The sequence below is a fragment of the Thalassophryne amazonica genome, chromosome 2, assembly GCF_902500255.1.
Source record: "Thalassophryne amazonica chromosome 2, fThaAma1.1, whole genome shotgun sequence".
NCBI lineage: Eukaryota > Metazoa > Chordata > Actinopteri > Batrachoidiformes > Batrachoididae > Thalassophryne > Thalassophryne amazonica.
Genome location: NC_047104.1, coordinates 159,500,665 through 159,520,363, shown reverse-complemented (window position 1 = coordinate 159,520,363; position 19,699 = coordinate 159,500,665). Strand labels below are relative to the sequence as shown.

At 43.1% G+C, this 19,699-nt stretch overlaps 1 protein-coding gene across 2 annotated transcripts in view; it reads right to left on the bottom strand.

The window, feature by feature from the left end:
• Nucleotides 1-19,699, bottom strand: part of LOC117501362 (cilia- and flagella-associated protein 70-like) — a 148,936-nt gene that overhangs the window by 87,110 nt on the left and 42,127 nt on the right. The window contains exon 5 of one of the 2 annotated variants that reach the window (XM_034160224.1): nucleotides 7,440-7,625. In XM_034160224.1, coding sequence (XP_034016115.1) covers nucleotides 7,440-7,625 — 186 coding nt within the window. The remainder of the gene's footprint in view (nucleotides 1-7,439; nucleotides 7,626-19,699) is intronic. The other variant, XM_034160232.1, reaches the window with a different exon arrangement.

The window sequence follows — 19,699 nt, the reverse complement described above, 5'->3', positions numbered from 1 at the left end:
AAAACGGGGAGTGAGGCAGGGCAGCACAGTCGCGCCAATTTTGTTTGCTCTCAGCATTGAACCATTGGCTGAACGGATAAGGATAAATGATCAAATAGCTGGCATTATAGATAAAGGAGGCACAGAGCATAAAATATCTTTATTTGCTGATGATATACTTTTGTATATAAATAATCCATTACATTCTATTCCCCCGCTCATGCACTGTCTTGGCAAATTTGGTGATGTATGTGGTTACAAGGTGAATAAGGAAAAATCTGAGGCTATGATGATTTCAGGACAATGGCTGTGTCAATTAAACTCTGATGTTAAATTTAAATGGGCAAAGGAGGGCTTCCGATACCTGGGAGTTATCTTAACATCCGACACATCAAAACTTTACAATTTAAATTATGGAAAACTAATATCCCAAGTTAGAAGTGATCTAGAGAAATGGCAGACACTCCCTCTGTCTCTTATAGGCTGGATAGAAACTATAAGGATGAACGTGTTGCTGTGATTTCCTTTTCTTTTTAATTCTCTTCCAGTTACAGTGCCTCATACCACTTTTAAACTCCTGGACAAGCTTTTAACTAAATTCATTTGGCAAAATAAACGCCCTAGGGTGAGACTCAAAGTTCTTTGCTCCCCAAAAGGTAAGGGTGGCCTAGCCCTTCCACATCTTAAAAGTTATTTTTGGGCTGCTCAGCTAAAAGCTGTGGTCACATGGTGTAAATCAGATATTGACACGAGATGGTTTCAGTTAGAGCAGAGTTCAGTTTCAGATAGGCCAATATCAGCGCTCTTATTTATGGAAAGAAAACAATGGAAGAAACTTAAAATTCTGAATGAATGGATCACATTTACTTTAGGTGTGTGGGCGAAAGTTAGGAAACAATTTAAATTACCCTTAGTTTTGTCTAGAGCTTTAGAAATAACAAATATAGCAGATTTTTTGCCTGCGAGACAAGATGGTGGCTTTAGTAAATGGGCAGACAGAGGACTAAAAGTGACAGGTCAATTGTTTTCAGGAACAACCCTTAAATCATTCTCCCACATACAACGAGAATTCAATATTCCAAGTAACAATCTTTTCAGATTCTTTCAAATACGTCATTATCTTGAGAAGCACAAAGAATTTGAACAAATCAAAGCCCACCCAACAGATTTTGAACAATTTTGGATAGAGGTTGTAGAAGACAAAAAAATACAGAAGAAAATAATATCAGTTTTATACAAACTCATACGTATTGAGCTAGACGACATTAGATACGAAGAATAAATGGGAATTGGAGCTCAACACTATAATAGAGGACACAGACTGGGAGAAATCATGGGAAGATTGGCATAAATGTTTAAGCAGTCCAAATTGGAGAGAATTCAGCTGGAAATTAAGATTTTGATTTTTTAAGACACCTACTGTTTTGGCCAGCTTTAACAACAACACCAGTGCCCTCTGCTGGCGAAAGGGTGGACAAATTGGTGATTTCTCACACATTTTTTGGGAGTGTCCAATACTAATTGTTTATTGGGAACAGGTGACTAAAGAAATAAAAAAGATTTTGGATCTTAATACACCAGTTAATATTTCACTGGTTATGTTGCTTGGTACAACACCTGGTGTTTTGGATAAGGACAAAACATACATGCTAAGAGCGCTTGTGTTAATAGCACATAAAATCATCACCATTAACTGGCTCAAACCATTTCCACCGACACTGGAACAATGGACTCAAAGACTGGGATCTGTGAACTGTATGGAAGACATCACTTCAATACTAAGACTTAAGAGAGAGACATACTTAAGGAAATGGTCATCTGTAATCACCTACTTTGAGATTTTGGGAATTTAGAGTGCACCAATGCCTATTTATTTTCCTTTTTTTAAATTTTTTTTTATTTATGCTATTTCTCTCCCTTTTTAAAAAAAACATATCTATAATAACAAATGGCAAGTGTAATTCGGTTTTTGTGAGTGTATGACTATGTTGTGTGGGCCGCTGAAGAGGAGGTACTGCTGGCCCACCACCACCAGAGGGCGCCCTGCCTGGAGTGCGGGCTCCAGGCACCAGAGGGCGCTGCCGCCTTATGGGAGCAGCCTGGGTGACAGCTGTCACCCATCACTGGACACAGCTGTTCCACTCAGCACAGAGGTATATCAGGAGGACGGCGTCTCCACCTCAGTGCCGAGATATCGCCTTTAGACTGAGGTAACGTTCTCTGCATTTATATTCTGACTAACTAGCTAAAAGACTTGTTAAACCTTTTCAGGACAGCTGATTACTGAAAGCTAAATTGCTTGGATAAGTACTCACCTGCCTGCCATATTGTGACTAGAGGTGGAGGCGGCTTCTCCCCTCTCCGTTACTGGGTGCTGTCGCATCCACGCCTGTGTTGTTGCTCTCTCCCGCCAGCAGTACCGGATCCGACGAGTGGAGGCAGTGGCCACCTGGGAATTCGGGACTTGGCGGTTCCAGTATTTCCAGGGTTCGGTGGCAGAGGAGATCTGGGTGGTTTCGGTTCGACTGAGACGGACGTCTCCTACCTTCGAGCCTGCCCACACGACACCAGCGGATTCGACCCCAAATTGTGATTGTTGTATTCATTGTGCTCGTTTCACAATAGTAAACCTTGTTATTCACCTTCCTCCATTGTCCGTTCATTGCGCCCCCTGTTGTGGGTCCGTGTTCCTACACTTTCACAACAGACTATCTGTCAAGGAATTGTTTTAATAAAAGTTCCAAAAAAAAAAAGATGGAGGAATACAGTTAAACATACAGGGGGTAAATATGGAACCTGTCAAAGAGAACAAGTCGTCAGGTGTGGTCATCAATGACAGAATCAACTGGAAAGCACATATTCAACATAGTCGAAAGAAAGTATCAAAGAGTACGGCAATATTAAGCATTGCAAAGCACATTGTTGATGGTAAATCACTACATACTCTGTATTACACATTGATTGCACCTTACTTGACTTATGGTGCAAGTATGGGGCAATAACTACAAACCTACAGCATTAAGAATAATTCATAATGCAGGTTATCGGGATCATACCAATCCACTGTTTATTAAATCAAAGATTTTAAAACTCCATGACATGATTTAATTTAAGACTGTTCGATTGATGTATAAAGTACAAATCAGCAAGTACCTTTCAGAATTCAAGGATATTTTATGCAAAGAGAAGAAATTGGTTTACACTGTTTGTACGATTATTGATGTTTCTACAGTGATGATGTTGTGAATATAGACATTAAAATTCGATAAACGAGGGGAAGAATGACAGGATTTTCTATATATTAGCAATATGATTATCAAATATTAATGTCTTTACTTTGATTGTTAATGCCTTTACTTTGATGTCCTGTCTTTGATCTTGTCTTTGATTCTGTTCTCTATTTTTCATATATACATATATGCATGTGTGAGAGTTCAAGTACCATTATTCTTTTAATTAATCACTCATTGTCAAAGCAACCATATACACTGAACTGTTCAAGTAATCATTGAAACTGCTCCCACGAGAAAAGTAACATTTGATCGTTTGCTTAGTGAATGTGGAGACTGTTTAGCTAAAGCTATGTTTTTGCTGAGCGCAGATGTGCGTCTTTAATTAACAGTTCAGCCTTGAGAGAAGAGCAGTGTGACCGGCACACTGGTTCTGGGCTGGACATTGTTATGGGAAGCGTAGGAGACTGAAGGCTTAAAGCCATAACAGTTTTCATATCAATGTGAGACCAGACTCTGTGTCTTTTCCTTGTTTGTGATATTGCCGCTCCTATATGCTTGTATGTAACTTTTATTCAATAAATATGAGAGGGAGATGGGTGGGGCCCTTCAGAGCAGACGAGCACAAGGTTTGACTAAGGGTCATTCGTTCTCTCCTGATCAGGAAATGAAATTCAGTCTCCAGCGTAATCATTCTTTGTGTTAGTTAACTGAGTTGCTTTTTTATAGATTTCAACTCTGACAAACTGCCATTTGTTTTTTCCAAAACTGATGGCATTCTATCCACATTCACTTAATACTTAAAGGTATATGATCAGATAAAGCATGATTATACTTGTACAAAATATCAACTTGACACAAAGAAGCATGGTCATCTGTAGTACAGACACAATGATCCAGCCAGGAGGTGGAATGCCAAGCTTCACTAATATAGGTGAAGCTACTATCTGGTAGAAACACTTTACTTGACAGAAACATATTATTGTCTTCACAAAACTGTACTAGATGATTCCCAAAAACAAATAAATTACTTGACAAATCAGCATTAAAGTCTCCAATCACACAGACACAAGTTGTTCCATTTTCTCCAATGAATGATTTCATAAATGCCAGTTTGTATATAAACTCATCTTCTAATTCACATGATTCATAAGGCATGTACACATTTAATATTACGCATCTCTTATCATTAAAACTGAGTTCCAGCCCAATAGCCCAGCCAACATTCAATCTTAGAACTCTGACTGCTGAGTCATATTTAGTGTTCCACAGGATGGCAACTCCGCCCGGTATTTTACCACGGACGATCCTCGTGCTGAGGTCTGTGGTGGATTCACCAGCACCATGAAAATTCACATTCAAAGAATTCAATTTATTCAAGTCTTGTTTCGATAACCAGGTCTCTTGTAGGCACAGTATGTCACAGTCATTCAGAGCGTATGGACCACAAAGCACCGAGCTTTATCAGCATCGCTGTGGCCCACGTGCAAACCACACACATTATAAGACACAATTCTAAACTTTGTTTCAGTCACTTCAAAGGTTTGTTACAGCCATGCGTTAACTTGCCTACTGCTCGCAAGCTTCAGTGCCAAAAGCACCATTTGGAGCACGGCTTCTTTCATGCACCTGCCCATCTGTAGCTTTAACAGAATCATGCACCTTCCTCATGCGCGGTTCATAGAATCGCCTTACAAACACGCCAGCTGGCCAAAGCTCAGGTGCATACATGTCTGCAATTTCATTGCACTCAGCAGCGATGTGAAAAGAGCTGAATCTGCCATGTGTAGTCTCAATTTTATGGCATTTAACGTCCCGACCCAGCTTTTCTTTCAAATAGTCACTCAGTGTTTCAACTTCCACACTGGGATCAAACCTGGTTGCAAAAACACTCACCAACTTTGTCTTCACAGTGTGTATATTAGAGACAGCTCCGGTCCCAACGATGCCAGGAATTTTACGCTCACGTTTGAAAGCATTCGATTTCCCAGCCTTTTCCGTGCCGACAGGCTTAACATCCACCGTCCTCGGGCGTCCACGACGCACAACTGTGCTCCATGCTGGAGACAGTGGCAGCAGTGGTTCATCCGCACAGGGCTCTGGCCGCGCATGCTGCTCGGCTTCCTCATCTGTGGTTCCACCGCAGTTCCCCGGCTTGTTCATGGCAGATGATTCAAAGTGAGCACCCTGCTTCTCCATAGCAGATATTCGTCTGTCCATAGAGTCCACAACAGTGCGGAGATTTTCACAGACGCTAGTTTGTTTCTCCACAGACATTTTCATTCATCCAATGTCACTGTATAATTTCTCCATCCGCGTTAATAGCGCTGCCGCATCAATATGATTGAATGAAACCGGTGGCAAGTCATCCAGAAAGTGCGACACGAATCTTGGTATACTGTCCCCACACTCGTTTAGTATTTTTGAACACAGCTCCACATTACTGATGTCCTTTTGTGCGCCTTTATGGGCAACATTGCGCTGTGAGGTATTTGAACACACCTCAAACAAAACTTTCTGTTGTGAAAGTGTTGGAACACGGACCCACAACAGGGGGCGCAATGAACGGACAATGGAGAAAGTAAATAACAAGTTTTACTGTCGTGAAAGTGCACAACCAATACAACAATTGACAATTTGGGTTTACACCGAATTCCACTGGTGTCGTGTGGGCAGGCTCGAAGGTAGGAGACGTCCGTCCAAGTCGAGCCGGAACCACCCAGATTTCCCCTGCCACCGAACCCTGGAAATACTGGAACCGCCAAGTCCCGAATTCCCAGGTGGCCACTGCCTCCGCTCGTCGGATCCGGTACTGCTGGCAAGAGAACAAACACACAGGTGTGGATGCGGCTGCACCCAGTACACAGAGAGGGAAGAAGCTGACTCCACCTCACGTCAATACTGCAGAAAGGTGAGTACTTATCTTTTAGTAGTCAGCTGTTCTGCAAAACTCAGAGAGACAATATAATGTAGCAGAGAATCGTTACCTCTAACGTAAGGCGATATCTCGGCACTGAGGTGGAGACGCCGTCCTCCTGATATACCTCTGTGCTGAGTGGAACAGCTGTGTCTGGTGATGGGTGACAGCTGTCACCCAGGCTACTCCCATAAGGCGGCAGCGCCCTCTGGTGCCTGGAGCCCGCACTCCAGGCAGGGCGCCCTCTGGTGGTGGTGGGCCAGCAGTACCTCCTCTTCAGCGGCCCACACAACACTTTCTTTGAGGCCTCAATGCGCTCTGAGCTGAAACTGTTTGTTACAAGCAAAACAATTTCATCATGAGCCATTGTCTTCATTTTCACAACGATGAAGTCAATCAGTTCACCCTCAACAATAACTTTACCATCATTGGTTTGAAAAATCTCTGGTTTGATACAAGAGAAGTCACTGCCAGCCACACGAAATGACACATCCGACGCCATAGTGCAGTAGACACTGTGTCCACCAGAATCCCAAGAGTTAGAGACGAGAATTATGACAGGAAAAACAAAGGAATGTTGCTGATGCAATAGTAAGCACTGTAGTGGAAAACACAATGTAATTAACCTGTAATAAAGGAACATTATTACCAACATTAAAGCTCAATTTGCAGCAAGAGCCGGCTTCCCAAATGTAATTGGATCTCCAAAAACAGAAACATGCCCTCCTCCTGACACAAACACTTTATGGGAGTCTGGTGGACTTTTGCCACAGGTGAGTGGGTCATTATATGTGTTTGTTTTTAGCTGTTCTCGTTCGGCTTTTGAATATGCTTGACATGCTGTGTTGTGGTCTTATCTCACCAAGAAGGACACTCATAACTGAAGTGCTCTGCACACGTGCAACTGTATGATGGTAGCAAAATGCACACTTGCATCCTATCATTGTGTCGTGAGTGGTGGTTTCAGTTGGTTTTAATCTCATTATGTTTTTGATGACTAAATTAAAATCATTCACGTGTTGTGGGTCAAACCATAAACTGCAGTTTACTGTGAATGGGTGCTGGAGCCATTTGAGAGTCATCAAGTCACTCACGCTGCATGTGTTTGGAGGTGGAAAGAAACCAGAACACCCAGAGGGAACTCCACACAGAAAGGACTGAGTGGGAAGCGATCCCATGTCCTTCTTGCTGTGAAGCAACAGTGCTAACCACAAAGCCCTCATGCTGCATGAAGCAAGATATCCAAGCAACAAAGAAAAAAAATCAATCATGGCCTATGTGGTGACTGGTGATGAGCAGAGTGAAACTCTCACCTCAGCAGTGAGTGGGACCTTCAGCGTGGCCCTGTATGTGCAGGGAGCAGAGTCAGACAGTCGTGTCCACGCCTCAGGGACACAATAGACTGTCTCCATGGTAACCTTCAGCAGAGTGGATCTCGAGAGTTCAGCCTCAGACAGCACTGGCTCCATCACACTGACGGACACATCCAAGATGGGCTGCTGCAGCAGGGGTTAAAGGCCACAGTGATTTACTGTTTTATTAACCTCATCCCTTTGATGACATTGTCTGCACAGATCACTGCTCATTAATCATGTGAATTATAAAAATATACACAGATAAGAAAAAACAAATTTCCTTTTCAGCCTAAAAAAATACATCAAAAGATACTAGCCTCAAAATGAAAGGTAATGCATCAATTCATAGTGATGCTCACGTATAACTGCAAACAAATTACACCAACTGATTATTATGCAAAGGTCTGTCAGCAATGTAACACTTCAAAGGATCACACTGGTGAAGTTAGTAAGAAATATGGGTCCACCAATGACTTCCAACCATCAGACAGCCAGTCCGCGAAGTCTGATCCAGTCAGATCTCAGAACGTCCACATCTCCACAACTCAGCCCAGAGTTCACCATACCAGAATCACCAGCAGCATCTGCCGAGACCTCTTCAGCACACGTGACACCTGAATCAGCTGCAGCATCCCCAGAGATCTTATCCCTGCACGCATCTCACGATCCAGTGGCACCGTCCGTGTCTTCTGGCCCGCCAGCAGAATTACCAGTGGTATCCACACCTCTACAACTTCTAGCCCTGCACAAGCAAACTGAAACAACGATGGCATGCCCACCTCCGTGTCCGGCTGCTGTGCCGGCTACATCAGCAGCAGAGCCAGCAGAGAGCCTCTGCTTCCGGATCTGTCGGTGTTGACTCCGTCTTCTAAACTGTCAGCAGATTCGGCAGAGAGACTCACACCATCACTGCCCTCAGCAGTGCGCATGCTAGGGGGAATGGGAGAGTTGAGCACATCCCCAAGTCTTTCGGCGGCACCTGTTAGATCTCCCATGGCACAGTCTTCTCCACGAGCTTCAGCTGCGCTAATGTCTGCTGAGATCCTGCCTCAGCCCCGATCATCAGTGCCGGTCATAGGGACGATCACAGACGTCGCAGCTTCCTGGACGGCTAGTCTTTCTTAGTTTTGTTTCTTAGCTAATCTTTTTCTTTTTTTTTCTCTCTTCCTGTTGTGCTCTTTGGATAAACAGCCATATGCACTAAATAAATATCTGGTTATGTCTTCTATCTCTGTCAACACCCAGTTATTTGCCATTTCCTCCTGTCTACTATGTTACAAGTATTTTCCATTTTCTTGGCCCCCTTATGAAATGTATTTTTGGTTAAAATGGTTCGGTACCTCACCTCATTGGTTTAGTGATTTGTCTTTCAGTCTATCAACAGTTTTTGAGTGCCCTCTGAGGTTACGTTATTGCTTTTTTCACTTTTTGCATCTTTTGTTTAGCTGTTCTCACCCTGCGTAGTCCTTTTTTGTTTTTTTTATCTGCCATGATTCTTGGATTGTTTCAAGTCAGTGGTTGCTTCATTTCTTTTGGTTCTCGGGTAAAGCAAATTATTTCCTCACATCATGTCATGTATTCTGTTTTGTCTTATATTGTGCTGTTGGGTTTTGTTTTTGGATTATGTTATTTTTCTGGCTGGGTGTGTCTTGATTGGGTTTTCTGGACCCCATTTCTCTTGTCTACCTTTCTTTGAGCTTGGTGGGGGCATTTCACTCTGGTTGGGTCACGCCCTGTTCTGGATCTTTCCACACGTGTTTCCTATCTACAGCTTATCACTGGGAGTATTTAAACACCACTGGTTGCACTGGTTTTTGGCCTGATCATTGTGCCCTGTGCCATCGCTTCTAGCTCTGTTATTTGCTCATTCTAAGTCCTGCTTCCATGTTGTGAAAAACTAATTCATGCATTTATTTCCTCTAGGCTGGACTATTGTAATTCAATATTATCAGGTTGTCTTAAAAGTTCCCTGAAAAGCCTTCAGTTAATTCAAAATGCTGCAGCTAGAGTACTGACGGGGACTAGAAGGAGAGAGCATATCTCACCCATATTGGCCTCTCTTCATTGCCTTGCAGTTAATTCTAGAATAGAATTTAAAATTCTTCTTCTTACTTATAAGGTTTTGAATAATCAGGTCCCATGTTGTTATCTATCATCCTCCTGGTCGTTACTGTGAGTTTCTCTGTGAATTTTCAGAACTTTTGTCTGACTTAGTGCTTAGCTGAGATAATTATAGTGGGCGATTTTAACATCCACACAGATGCTGAGAATGACAGCCTCAACACTGCATTTAATCTATTATTAGACTCAACTGGCTTTGCTCAAAATGTAAATGAGTTCACCCACCACTTTAATCATATCTTAGATCTTGTTCTGACTTATGGTATGGAAATTGAAGACTTAACAGTATTCCCTGAAAACTCCCTTCTGTCTGATCATTTCTTAATAACATTTACATTTACTCTAATGGACTACCCAGCAGTGGGGAATAAGTTTCATTACACTAGAAGTCTTTCAGAAAGCGCTGTAACTAGGTTTAAGGATATGATTCCTTCTTTATGTTCTCTAATGCCATATACCAACACAGTGCAGAGTAGCTACCTAAACTCTGTAAGTGAGATAGAGTATCTCGTCAATAGTTTTACATCCTCATTGAAGACAACCTTGGATGCTGTAGCTCCTCTGAAAAAGAGAGCTTTAAATTAGAAGTGCCTGACTCCGTGGTATAACTCACAAACTCGCAGCTTAAAGCAGATAACCCGTAAGTTGGAGAGGAAATGGCGTCTCACTAATTTAGAAGATCTTCACTTAGCCTGGAAAAAGAGTCTGTTGCTCTATAAAAAAAAGCCCTCCGTGAAGCTAGGACATCTTACTAGTCATCACTAGTTGAAGAAAATAAGAACAACCCCAGGTTTCTTTTCAGCACTGTAGCCAGGCTGACAAAGAGTCAGAGCTTTATTGAGCCGAGTATTCCATTAACTTTAACTAGTAATGACTTCATGACTTTCTTTGCTAATAAAATTTTAACTATTAGAGAAAAAATTACTCATAACCATCCCAAAGATGTATCGTTATCTTTGGCTGCTTTCAGTGATGCCGGTATTTGGTTAGACTCTTTCTCTCAGATTGTTCTGTCTGAGTTATTTTCATTAGTTACTTCATCCAAACCATCAACATGTCTATTAGACCCCATTCCTACCAGGCTGCTCAAGGAAGCCCTACCATTATTTAAGGCTTCGATCTTAAATATGATCAATCTATCTTTATTAGTTGGCTATGTACCACAGGCTTTTAAGGTGCCAGTAATTAAACCATTACTTAAAAAGCCATCACTTGACCCAGCTATCTTAGCTAATTATAGGCCAATCTCCAACCTTCCTTTTCTCTCAAAAATTCTTGAAAGGGTAGTTGTAAAACAGCTAACTGATCATCTGCAGAGGAATGGTCTATTTGAAGAGTTTCAGTCAGGTTTTAGAATTCATCATAGTACAGAAACAGCATTAGTGAAGGTTACAAATGATCTTCTTATGGCCTCGGACAGTGGACTCATCTCTGTGCTTGTTCTGTTAGACCTCAGTGCTGCTTTTGATAATGTTGACCATAAAATTTTATTACAGAGATTAGAGCATGCCATAGGTATTAAAGGCACTGCGCTGCGGTGGTTTGAATCATATTTGTCTAATAGATTACAATTTGTTCATGTAAATGGGGAATCTTCTTCACAGACTAAAGTTAATTATGGAGTTCCACAAGGTTCTGTGCTAGGACCAATTTTATTCACTTTATACATGCTTCCCTTAGGCAGTATTATTAGACAGTATTGCTTAAATTTTCATTGTTACGCAGATGATACCCAGCTTTATCTATCCATGAAGCCAGAGGACACACACCAATTAGCTAAACTGCAGGATTGTCTTACAGACATAAAGACATGGATGACCTCTAATTTCCTGCTTTTAAACTCAGATAAAACTGAAGTTATTGTACTTGGCCCCACAAATCTTAGAAACATGGTGTCTAACCAGATCCTTACTCTGGATGGCATTACCCTGACCTCTAGGAATACTGTGAGAAATCTTGGAGTCATTTTTGATCAGGATATGTCATTCAAAGCGCATATTAAACAAATATGTAGGACTGCTTTTTTGCATTTACGCAATATCTCTAAAATCAGAAAGGTCTTGTCTCAGAGTGATGCTGAAAAACTAATTCATGCATTTATTTCCTCTAGGCTGGACTATTGTAATTCATTATTATCAGGTTGTCCTAAAAGTTCCCTAAAAAGCCTTCAGTTAATTCAAAATGCTGCAGCTAGAGTACTGACAGGGATTAGAAGGAGAGAGCATATCTCACCCATATTGGCCTCTCTTCATTGGCATCCTGTTAATTCTAGAATAGAATTTAAAATTCTTCTTCTTACTTATAAGGTTTTGAATAATCAGGTCCCATCTTATCTTAGGGACCTCGTAGTACCATATCACCCCAATAGAGCGCTTCGCTCTCAGACTGCAGGCTTACTTGTAGTTTCTAGGGTTTGTAAGAGTAGAATGGGAGGCAGAGCCTTCAGCTTTCAGGCTCCTCTCCTGTGGAACCAGCTCCCAATTCAGATCAGGGAGACAGACACCCTCTCTACATTTAAGATTAGGCTTAAAACTTTCCTTTTTGCTAAAGCTTATAGTTAGGGCTGGATCAGGTGACCCTGAACCATCCCTTAGTTATGCTGCTATAGACTTAGACTGCTGGGGGTGTTATGTGTCGGACGCAGGACGGAGAACCGACCAGCGTTTGAAGGACCCAATATAAAATAAGCAGAGCACGGTACAAAGGATAACTGAATTTAATAACATAACAGTGATGTGCAAAATACAGACAAATAAGTGCGCGGTCTGGCGTGGTGGAATGCCGGTGTGCTCCCAGCAGCACTAACGGTCCGGAGCCAGAAACAGTTCGGACCCAAGGACCCCGCCGACACCCCCCAGGTGGCCGCGACAAACCGAGTCTGTGAAAGAAGAAACCATCATGTGAGTCCACACTCCACACACAGAGAGACCACTCAAAGGTGTACACAAACAGCAAACACTTCCTGGCTTAATTACCTATCAGCTTCCCACCCTGCAGGCATGGAACACCCAGTTCACAGTCTCACTGCAGTGGAAGCTGATTAAACGACTAACATAACAGCTCAATATAATAAGGTGTGAGGGACACCACATTTACTGACTGTACTAATGTTAGTCACAAAACCTAAAGTACCTCAGGAAGTGTGCTGACGAGCGTGAGACCTCACCCCCTCCTCTTTCACAGACCATGGCATCAAACCTGGACAGTCTCTGCATCCATGATGATGAGATGGCCCTCAAGACGACGATCTCACCCGTCTGGTCACAAGGTCGAGTCTCTGGCAAATACACACTGTGTACTCCAGCCTTAAATGCAACCATGCCCCAATCCATGTAGATGCACCACAGCTGTGAGTCCTGATGAGCTGCACATAACAAGCTTCAGGTGATCAGGGTGAGGTCCTGATAACTCAGCCACACAGCCACTCAGTCCTAAACGCAAGCCACCTGGAAGGAAAAACAAAAGACAGAACAAAAGACAGAAACAAAAGGCAGCCAGGCACCCCCAGCCATACAAAAGGGGGGTCCCCATGATGCACTGAGTGTTTCTTTCTCTTTTTGCTCTGTATGCACCACTCTGCATTTAATCATTAGTGATTGATCTCTGCTCCCCTCCACAGCATGTCTTTTTCCTGGTTCTCTCCCTCAGCCCCAACCAGTCCCAGCAGAAGACTGCCCCTCCCTGAGCCTGGTTCTGCTGGAGGTTTCTTCCTGTTAAAAGGGAGTTTTTCCTTCCCACTGTCGCCAAGTGCTTGCTCACAGGGGGTCGTTTTGACCGTTGGGGTTTTTACGTAATTATTGTATGGCCTTGCCTTACAATATAAAGCGCCTTGGGGCAACTGTTTGTTGTGATTTGGCGCTATATAAATAAAATTGATTGATTGAGTATGTCTGCCTGTCAATGAATCCCTCTTTCTCCAGGTTTTGGAGGTAGTTAATGTTTTTCTTCTTATAGCCGCTCGTGGGGTCTCTCTTCAGACGTTCGTATGTATTGGAGTCACTGAGCAAGTTGTTGACCTTGGTCTCGTAGTCCGATGTGTTCAGGACCACCGTGCATCTGCCTTTATCTGCTGGCAGGATAAGGATGCTTTGGTCCTTTTGCAGTGCTGACAAAGCTTTCCGTTCTTCTCCTGTGATGTTGGAAGGAGGAGGCTTAGCACTGTTCAGCACTGCTGTGACTCTTAGTCAGAGGTCGCCAGCTTCTGACTCTGACAAACTGTTATGTTTAATGGCTGACTCTACTGCAGTGATGTAATCTACTGTCGGAATATGTTTAGGGGTCACTGAGAAATTTAGTCCTTTAGCGAGTACATCCTTTTCTGTCTGTGTAAGAACCCTGTTGGAGAGATTCTTTACCCAATTTTCCCTGTTGTCACTAATTTGTCTGGGTGTATCTTTAAAAATACTCCCACTGAAAGCACGCCTTTTCTGCACTAAACGGTTGTGAAACTTCCTGATTTGCCGCTCCTTACTTTTTAAATGCTCAGCCATTTGAATTTTAACTATGAACTTTGTGATCTTATTATGGGCCTCTTCCCCCACTAAAGTTTCTAACAGTTTGTGCAGACTATCAAGATTATTTTGGAGGTCTAATATTTTAAAATGAAGCCTTCTAATTCTAAGACCCAAAATCCTCCTAAGGTAACTGCGCTTGATCTTTTCTGCTGTGTGACCTGCTTCTAGTGCCTTTTGCTTCATGCATTTGGGAATAACATTGTTTTGTTTGCATCTCAGGGTAAATCCTAAGTGGTTTCTAAAGTTAGTTATCTTTTTAGCAGTCTTTTCCAGCTTACGTACCAGTGCCAGGGCCTCATGCCCACAGTTGGTCACAATGTTTCTGTGTAGGCTCTCCGTTGTCCAGGTGGTTTCCATAGTAGAGAAGCTTGAATCTTTGACTGGACTGGGTTGCTTGACGTGAGGACGTTTCGCTTCAAATCGCAGAAGATTCCTCAGCTAAAATTCTTGCTCTGGAAGTCTGAATTCTGTCTTGACTCTTGTAGAAAAGAATAAAACAGAAGCCAACAAAACCTCGAGTTTTAAACCTAACCAGACCCCACCTACTGAGAGGCAGACTGCTATAAGCTAGTGACTAAACAATAGCTCTAATTAGCAACTATTGTGCTCTAGTTACTAGCTCCCTCAGCCCCAACCAGTCCCAGCAGAAGACTGCCCCTCCCTGAGCCTGGTTCTGCTGGAGGTTTCTTCCTGTTAAAAGGGAGTTTTTCCTTCCCACTGTCGCCAAGTGCTTGCTCACAGGGGGTCGTTTTGACAGTTGGGGTTTTTCTGTAATTATTGTATGGCTTTGCCTTGCAATATGAAGCGCCTTGGGGCAACTGTTTGTTGTGATTTGGCGCTATATAAATGAAATTGATTTGATTTGATTTTGATTTAGTTAGCACACCTAATGACAGGACAGCTGTCCCTCTAATGATGGGATGGATGCCTGTCTGATGGCTCCCTTCATGACGTGAATGACTCATTACCATGAACAAAAGACTGAAACTCCTTTGACCTGAGTACCCCATTGTAAACAGGGGATAAAGTGTGTCTCAGACCCCCTCCCCGGTTAAGGCTGGGTTTCAAATGTTTCACAAAGAATGCCTCCTTGACCCCTCTCTCAAACCATTTCTTCTCTCTGGCTAATATTTTAACTTCCTTGTCCTCAAACGTGGAAGGAAGTTAAAATATTCAAGCTTCTCTACTATGGAAACCACCTGGACAACTGAGAGCCTATACAGAAACATTGCGACCAACTGTGGGCATGAGGCCCTGGCACTGGTACGTAAGCTGGAAAAGACTGCTAAAGAGATAGCTAACTTTAGAAACCACTTAAGATTTAACCTGAGATGCAAACAAAACAATGTTATTCCCAAATGCATGAAGCAAAAGGCACTAGAAGCAGGTCACACAGCAGAAAAGATCCAGCACAGTTACCTTAGGAGGATTTTGGGTCTTAGAATTAGAAGGCTTCATTTTAAAATATTAGACCTCCAAAATAATCTGGATAGTCTGCACAAACTGTTAGAAACTTTAGTGGGGGAAGAGACCCATAATAAGATCACAAAGTTCATAGTTAAAATTCAAATGGCTGAGCATTTAAAAAGTAAGGAGCGGCAAATCAGGAAGTTTCACAACCTTTTAGTGCAGAAAAGGCGTACTTTCAGTGGGAGTATTTTTAAAGATACACCCACACAAATTAGTGACAACGAGGAAAATTGGGTAAAGAATCTCTCCAACAGGGTTCTTACACAGACAGAAAAGGATGTGCTCGCTAAAGGACTAAATTTCTCAGTGACCCCTAAACATATTCCGACAGTAGATTACATCACTGCAGTAGAGTCAGCCATTAAACATAACAGTTTGTCAGAGTCAGAAGCTGGGGACCTCCGACTAAGAGTCACAGCAGTACTGAACAGTGCTAAGCCTCCTCCGTCCAACATCACAGGAGAAGAACGGAAAGCTTTGTCAGCACTGCAAAAGGACCAAAGCATCCTCATCCTGCCAGCAGATAAAGGCAGATGCACGGTGGTCCTGAACACATCGGACTATGAGACCAAGATCAACAACTTGCTCAGTGACTCCAACACATACGAACGTCTGAAGAGAGACCCCACGAGCGGCTATAAGAAGAAAATCATTAACTACCTCCAAAACCTGGAGAAAGAGGGACTCATCGACAGGCAGACATACTACAGACTGTACCCTGGAGACGCCACTCCGTGCATCTATGGACTGCCCAAAATCCACAAACAGGACGTGCCACTCAGGCCTATTGTATGTAGCACAGATTCCATCACGTACAATTTGGCCAAGCACCTCAAGTGGATTTTGGCTCCTCTAGTGGGTAACTCAGACCACCATGTGGAGAACACACAAGATTTTGTGAACAAGATCAAGGACCTACAGCTGGAGGCAGATGAAACTATGGTGTCATTTGATGTGACATCGTTGTTCACCTGCATCCCCACCGCTGAGGCCGTCTCAGCTGTGAGGCAGAGACTGCTGGAGGATGTGTCTCTACTTGAAAGAACCAAACTCACACCAGACCACATCTGCCAACTCTTGGAGATCTGTCTCAACACAACGTATTTCCTGTTTACGGGGGAATAAATACAGACAGATTCATGGTTGTGCGATGGGGTCTCCGGTATCCCCCATTGTGGCCAATCTATACATGGAGCGAGTGGAGAACACAGCCTTGACGTCTTTCACGGGCATCTCTCCCAGTCACTGGTTCAGATATGTCGATGACACATGGGTTAAAATCAAGCAACAGCAAGTTGAGGACTTTACAGAACACATCAACTCGGTGATATACTATGTGGGTACCCATGATGGTCCCTGGACAAAGTGCAGAAGTCCCAGAGAACAAAGAGACCAGATAGACAGGAGACGGAGACAAGAAGAAGAGGAGTGTCTCTCCCTTATTTAGCAGGAGTAGGGGAAAAACTACAGAGGAACTTCAGACAGCACAAAATCCCAGTTTACTTTAAACCAGTTAACACCTTGAGACAGAAATTAGTTCACGCTAAGGACATGATCCCTAGTTACAAACAGAGCAATGTAGTGTATTCTATCAGATGTCAGGAAAACTGTAACGAACACTACATAGGTGAAACGAAGCAACTTTTACACAAGAGGCTATACCAGCACCGCAGAGAGGTCGCCAGTGGACCTCAGTCTACGGTTCATCTCCACCTTAAAGACACTAACCACATGTTTGAGGACAAGGAAGTTAAAATATTAGCCAGAGAGAAGAAATGGTTTGAGAGAGGGGTCAAGGAGGCATTCTTTGTGAAACGTTTGAAACCCAGCCTTAACCGGGGAGGGGGTCTGAGACACACTTTATCCCCTGGTTACAATGGGGTACTCAGGTCAAAGGAGTTTCAGTCTTTTGTTCATGGTAATGAGTCATTCACGTCATCAAGGGAGCCATCAGACAGGCATCCATCCCATCATTAGAGGGACAGCTGTCCTGTCATTAGGTGTGCTAACTAGAGCACAATAGTTGCTAATTAGAGCTATTGTTTAGTCACTAGCCTATAGCAGTCTGCCTCTCAGTAGAAGGGGTCTGGTTAGGTTTAAAACTCCAGCTTTTGTTGGCTTCTGTTTTATTCTTCTCTACAAGAGTCAGACAGAAGTCTGACTTCCAGAGCAAGAATTTTAGCTGAGGAAGCTTCTGCGATTTGAAGCGAAACGTCCTCGCATCAAGCAACCCAGTCCAGTTGAAGATTCAAGCTTCTCTACTATTTTGTGTCTGCTTACCTGCAATCCGCACCATGTTTTGATTTTTTGGTTTAATTTGTTGTTGTTGTTTTCTGTGAAGTGCCTTGAGGCAACACTGTCGTGATTTGGCGCTCTATGTGTTCAATAAATTGAAACTGAAATTGGTTCTGCCCCATCAGCCCATTTGGCTGGGTTTTTGAGTTGTCTTTTTTATATTTTTATATTAATTGTATGTGGGTTTGGTCATCTGGGTTATTGCTTTCTTGGTACTTCTTATTTGTCTTATTCTGAGTTCATGTGGTTGCTTTTTCTTTTGATGGTTATGTTTTTTGGGGCTTTGCTATTTATTTCTTTTGCACCTTTGTTTATCTACTTTTATGTGATCACCGTTCTATTTAGTTGTGTATCTCACTGGCCATTTACTTTCATTTCCAGGTGTTCTTGCCCTGAGTCGCCACTCACGAGGTCTGTGAGAAAAGTATCGGACCTTTTTATTTTTTTCAAAAACCATATGGATTTGAATCGTGTGATTGCATCAGCCAAGCTTGAACCTTCGTGCACATGCATGAGTTTTTTCACGCCTGTCGGTTGCGTCATTCGCCTGTGAGCAGGCTTTGTGTGAGCAGTGGTCCACCCCTCTCGTCAGATTTTTATTGCGAATATGAGGTCTGTGAGAAAAGTATTGGACCTTTTTATTTTTTTCAAAAACCATATGGATTTGAATCACGTGTGATTGCATCAGCCAAGCTTGAACCTTCGTGCACATGCGTGAGTTTTTTCACGCCTATCGGTTGCCTCATTCGCTTGTGAGCAGGCTTTGTGTGAGCACTGGTCCACCCCTCTCATCGGATTTTTATTGCAAATAAATGTCTGAACGATTTGGAGCTTTGCTGCATCAATTTGTTTCCAGAAACTGTGAGAGACCTCCAGGTGGACACCGTTCTGAAAATTTAATATGGCTTTCAGGGACGGTTTTATGGGGATTATACAGATTAAGGAGTGTTACTGCCACTTTAAGGACGGCCCACAACTGCTGAGAGCGCGGTGTTCTCCCAGCGCCGATCGACATGCTCAGACCCCGCTGAAACAACCAGATCATTTCCAACGTGAAGGCTTTGTTGATCTGGGACCTCGTCTGACTTTCACAAAAAGGCAGGAGACGTGGACATCAGCACTTTTTCGGCACATTCCACTGTTACAGGAGTTTTTTCATGGAAAGAAAAGCGGAGGGACGTGCCACGGAGCCGTTCATTACGTGGGACAAAACCACCTCGGTGTTGGTCTCACAGGACGGCTTTCAGGTGGATTTCAGGTGGATTTCAGATGGATTCCGGTTGCTTTTCAGTCGTGTGATTATCCGATTGTGATTGTGCATGAGGTGGACATGCCCCATCATGTCCTGGAAGGCTTCATCACGGCATTGCTTTGCGCCTCCTCTTTCCATGACAAAAACTCCTGTAACAGTGGAATGTGCCGTTCATTTCTAAACTGGATGCTGTCTTGATCCGGTATGTCGTCTGACTAGCACAGGAATTGTGAAAAGACGTGGACATCAGCACTTTTTCAGCACATTAAGACAGACGTGCAGAGGAGTTCTGCGCGTCGCGGTGGAGCCGCATGGCGCACGCAAAGCAACGCCGTGATGAAGCCTTCCAGGACATGTTGGGGCATGTCCAGCTCATGCACAATCACAATCGAATAATAAAATAAAATCGTCCCTGAAAGCCATATTAATTTTCCGAACGGTGTCCACCTGGAGGTCTCTCACAGTTTCTGGAAAAAAATTGATGCAGCAAAGCTCCAAATCGTTCAGACATTTATTCGCAATAAAAATCAGATGAGAGGGGTGGACCAGTGCTCACACAAAGCCTG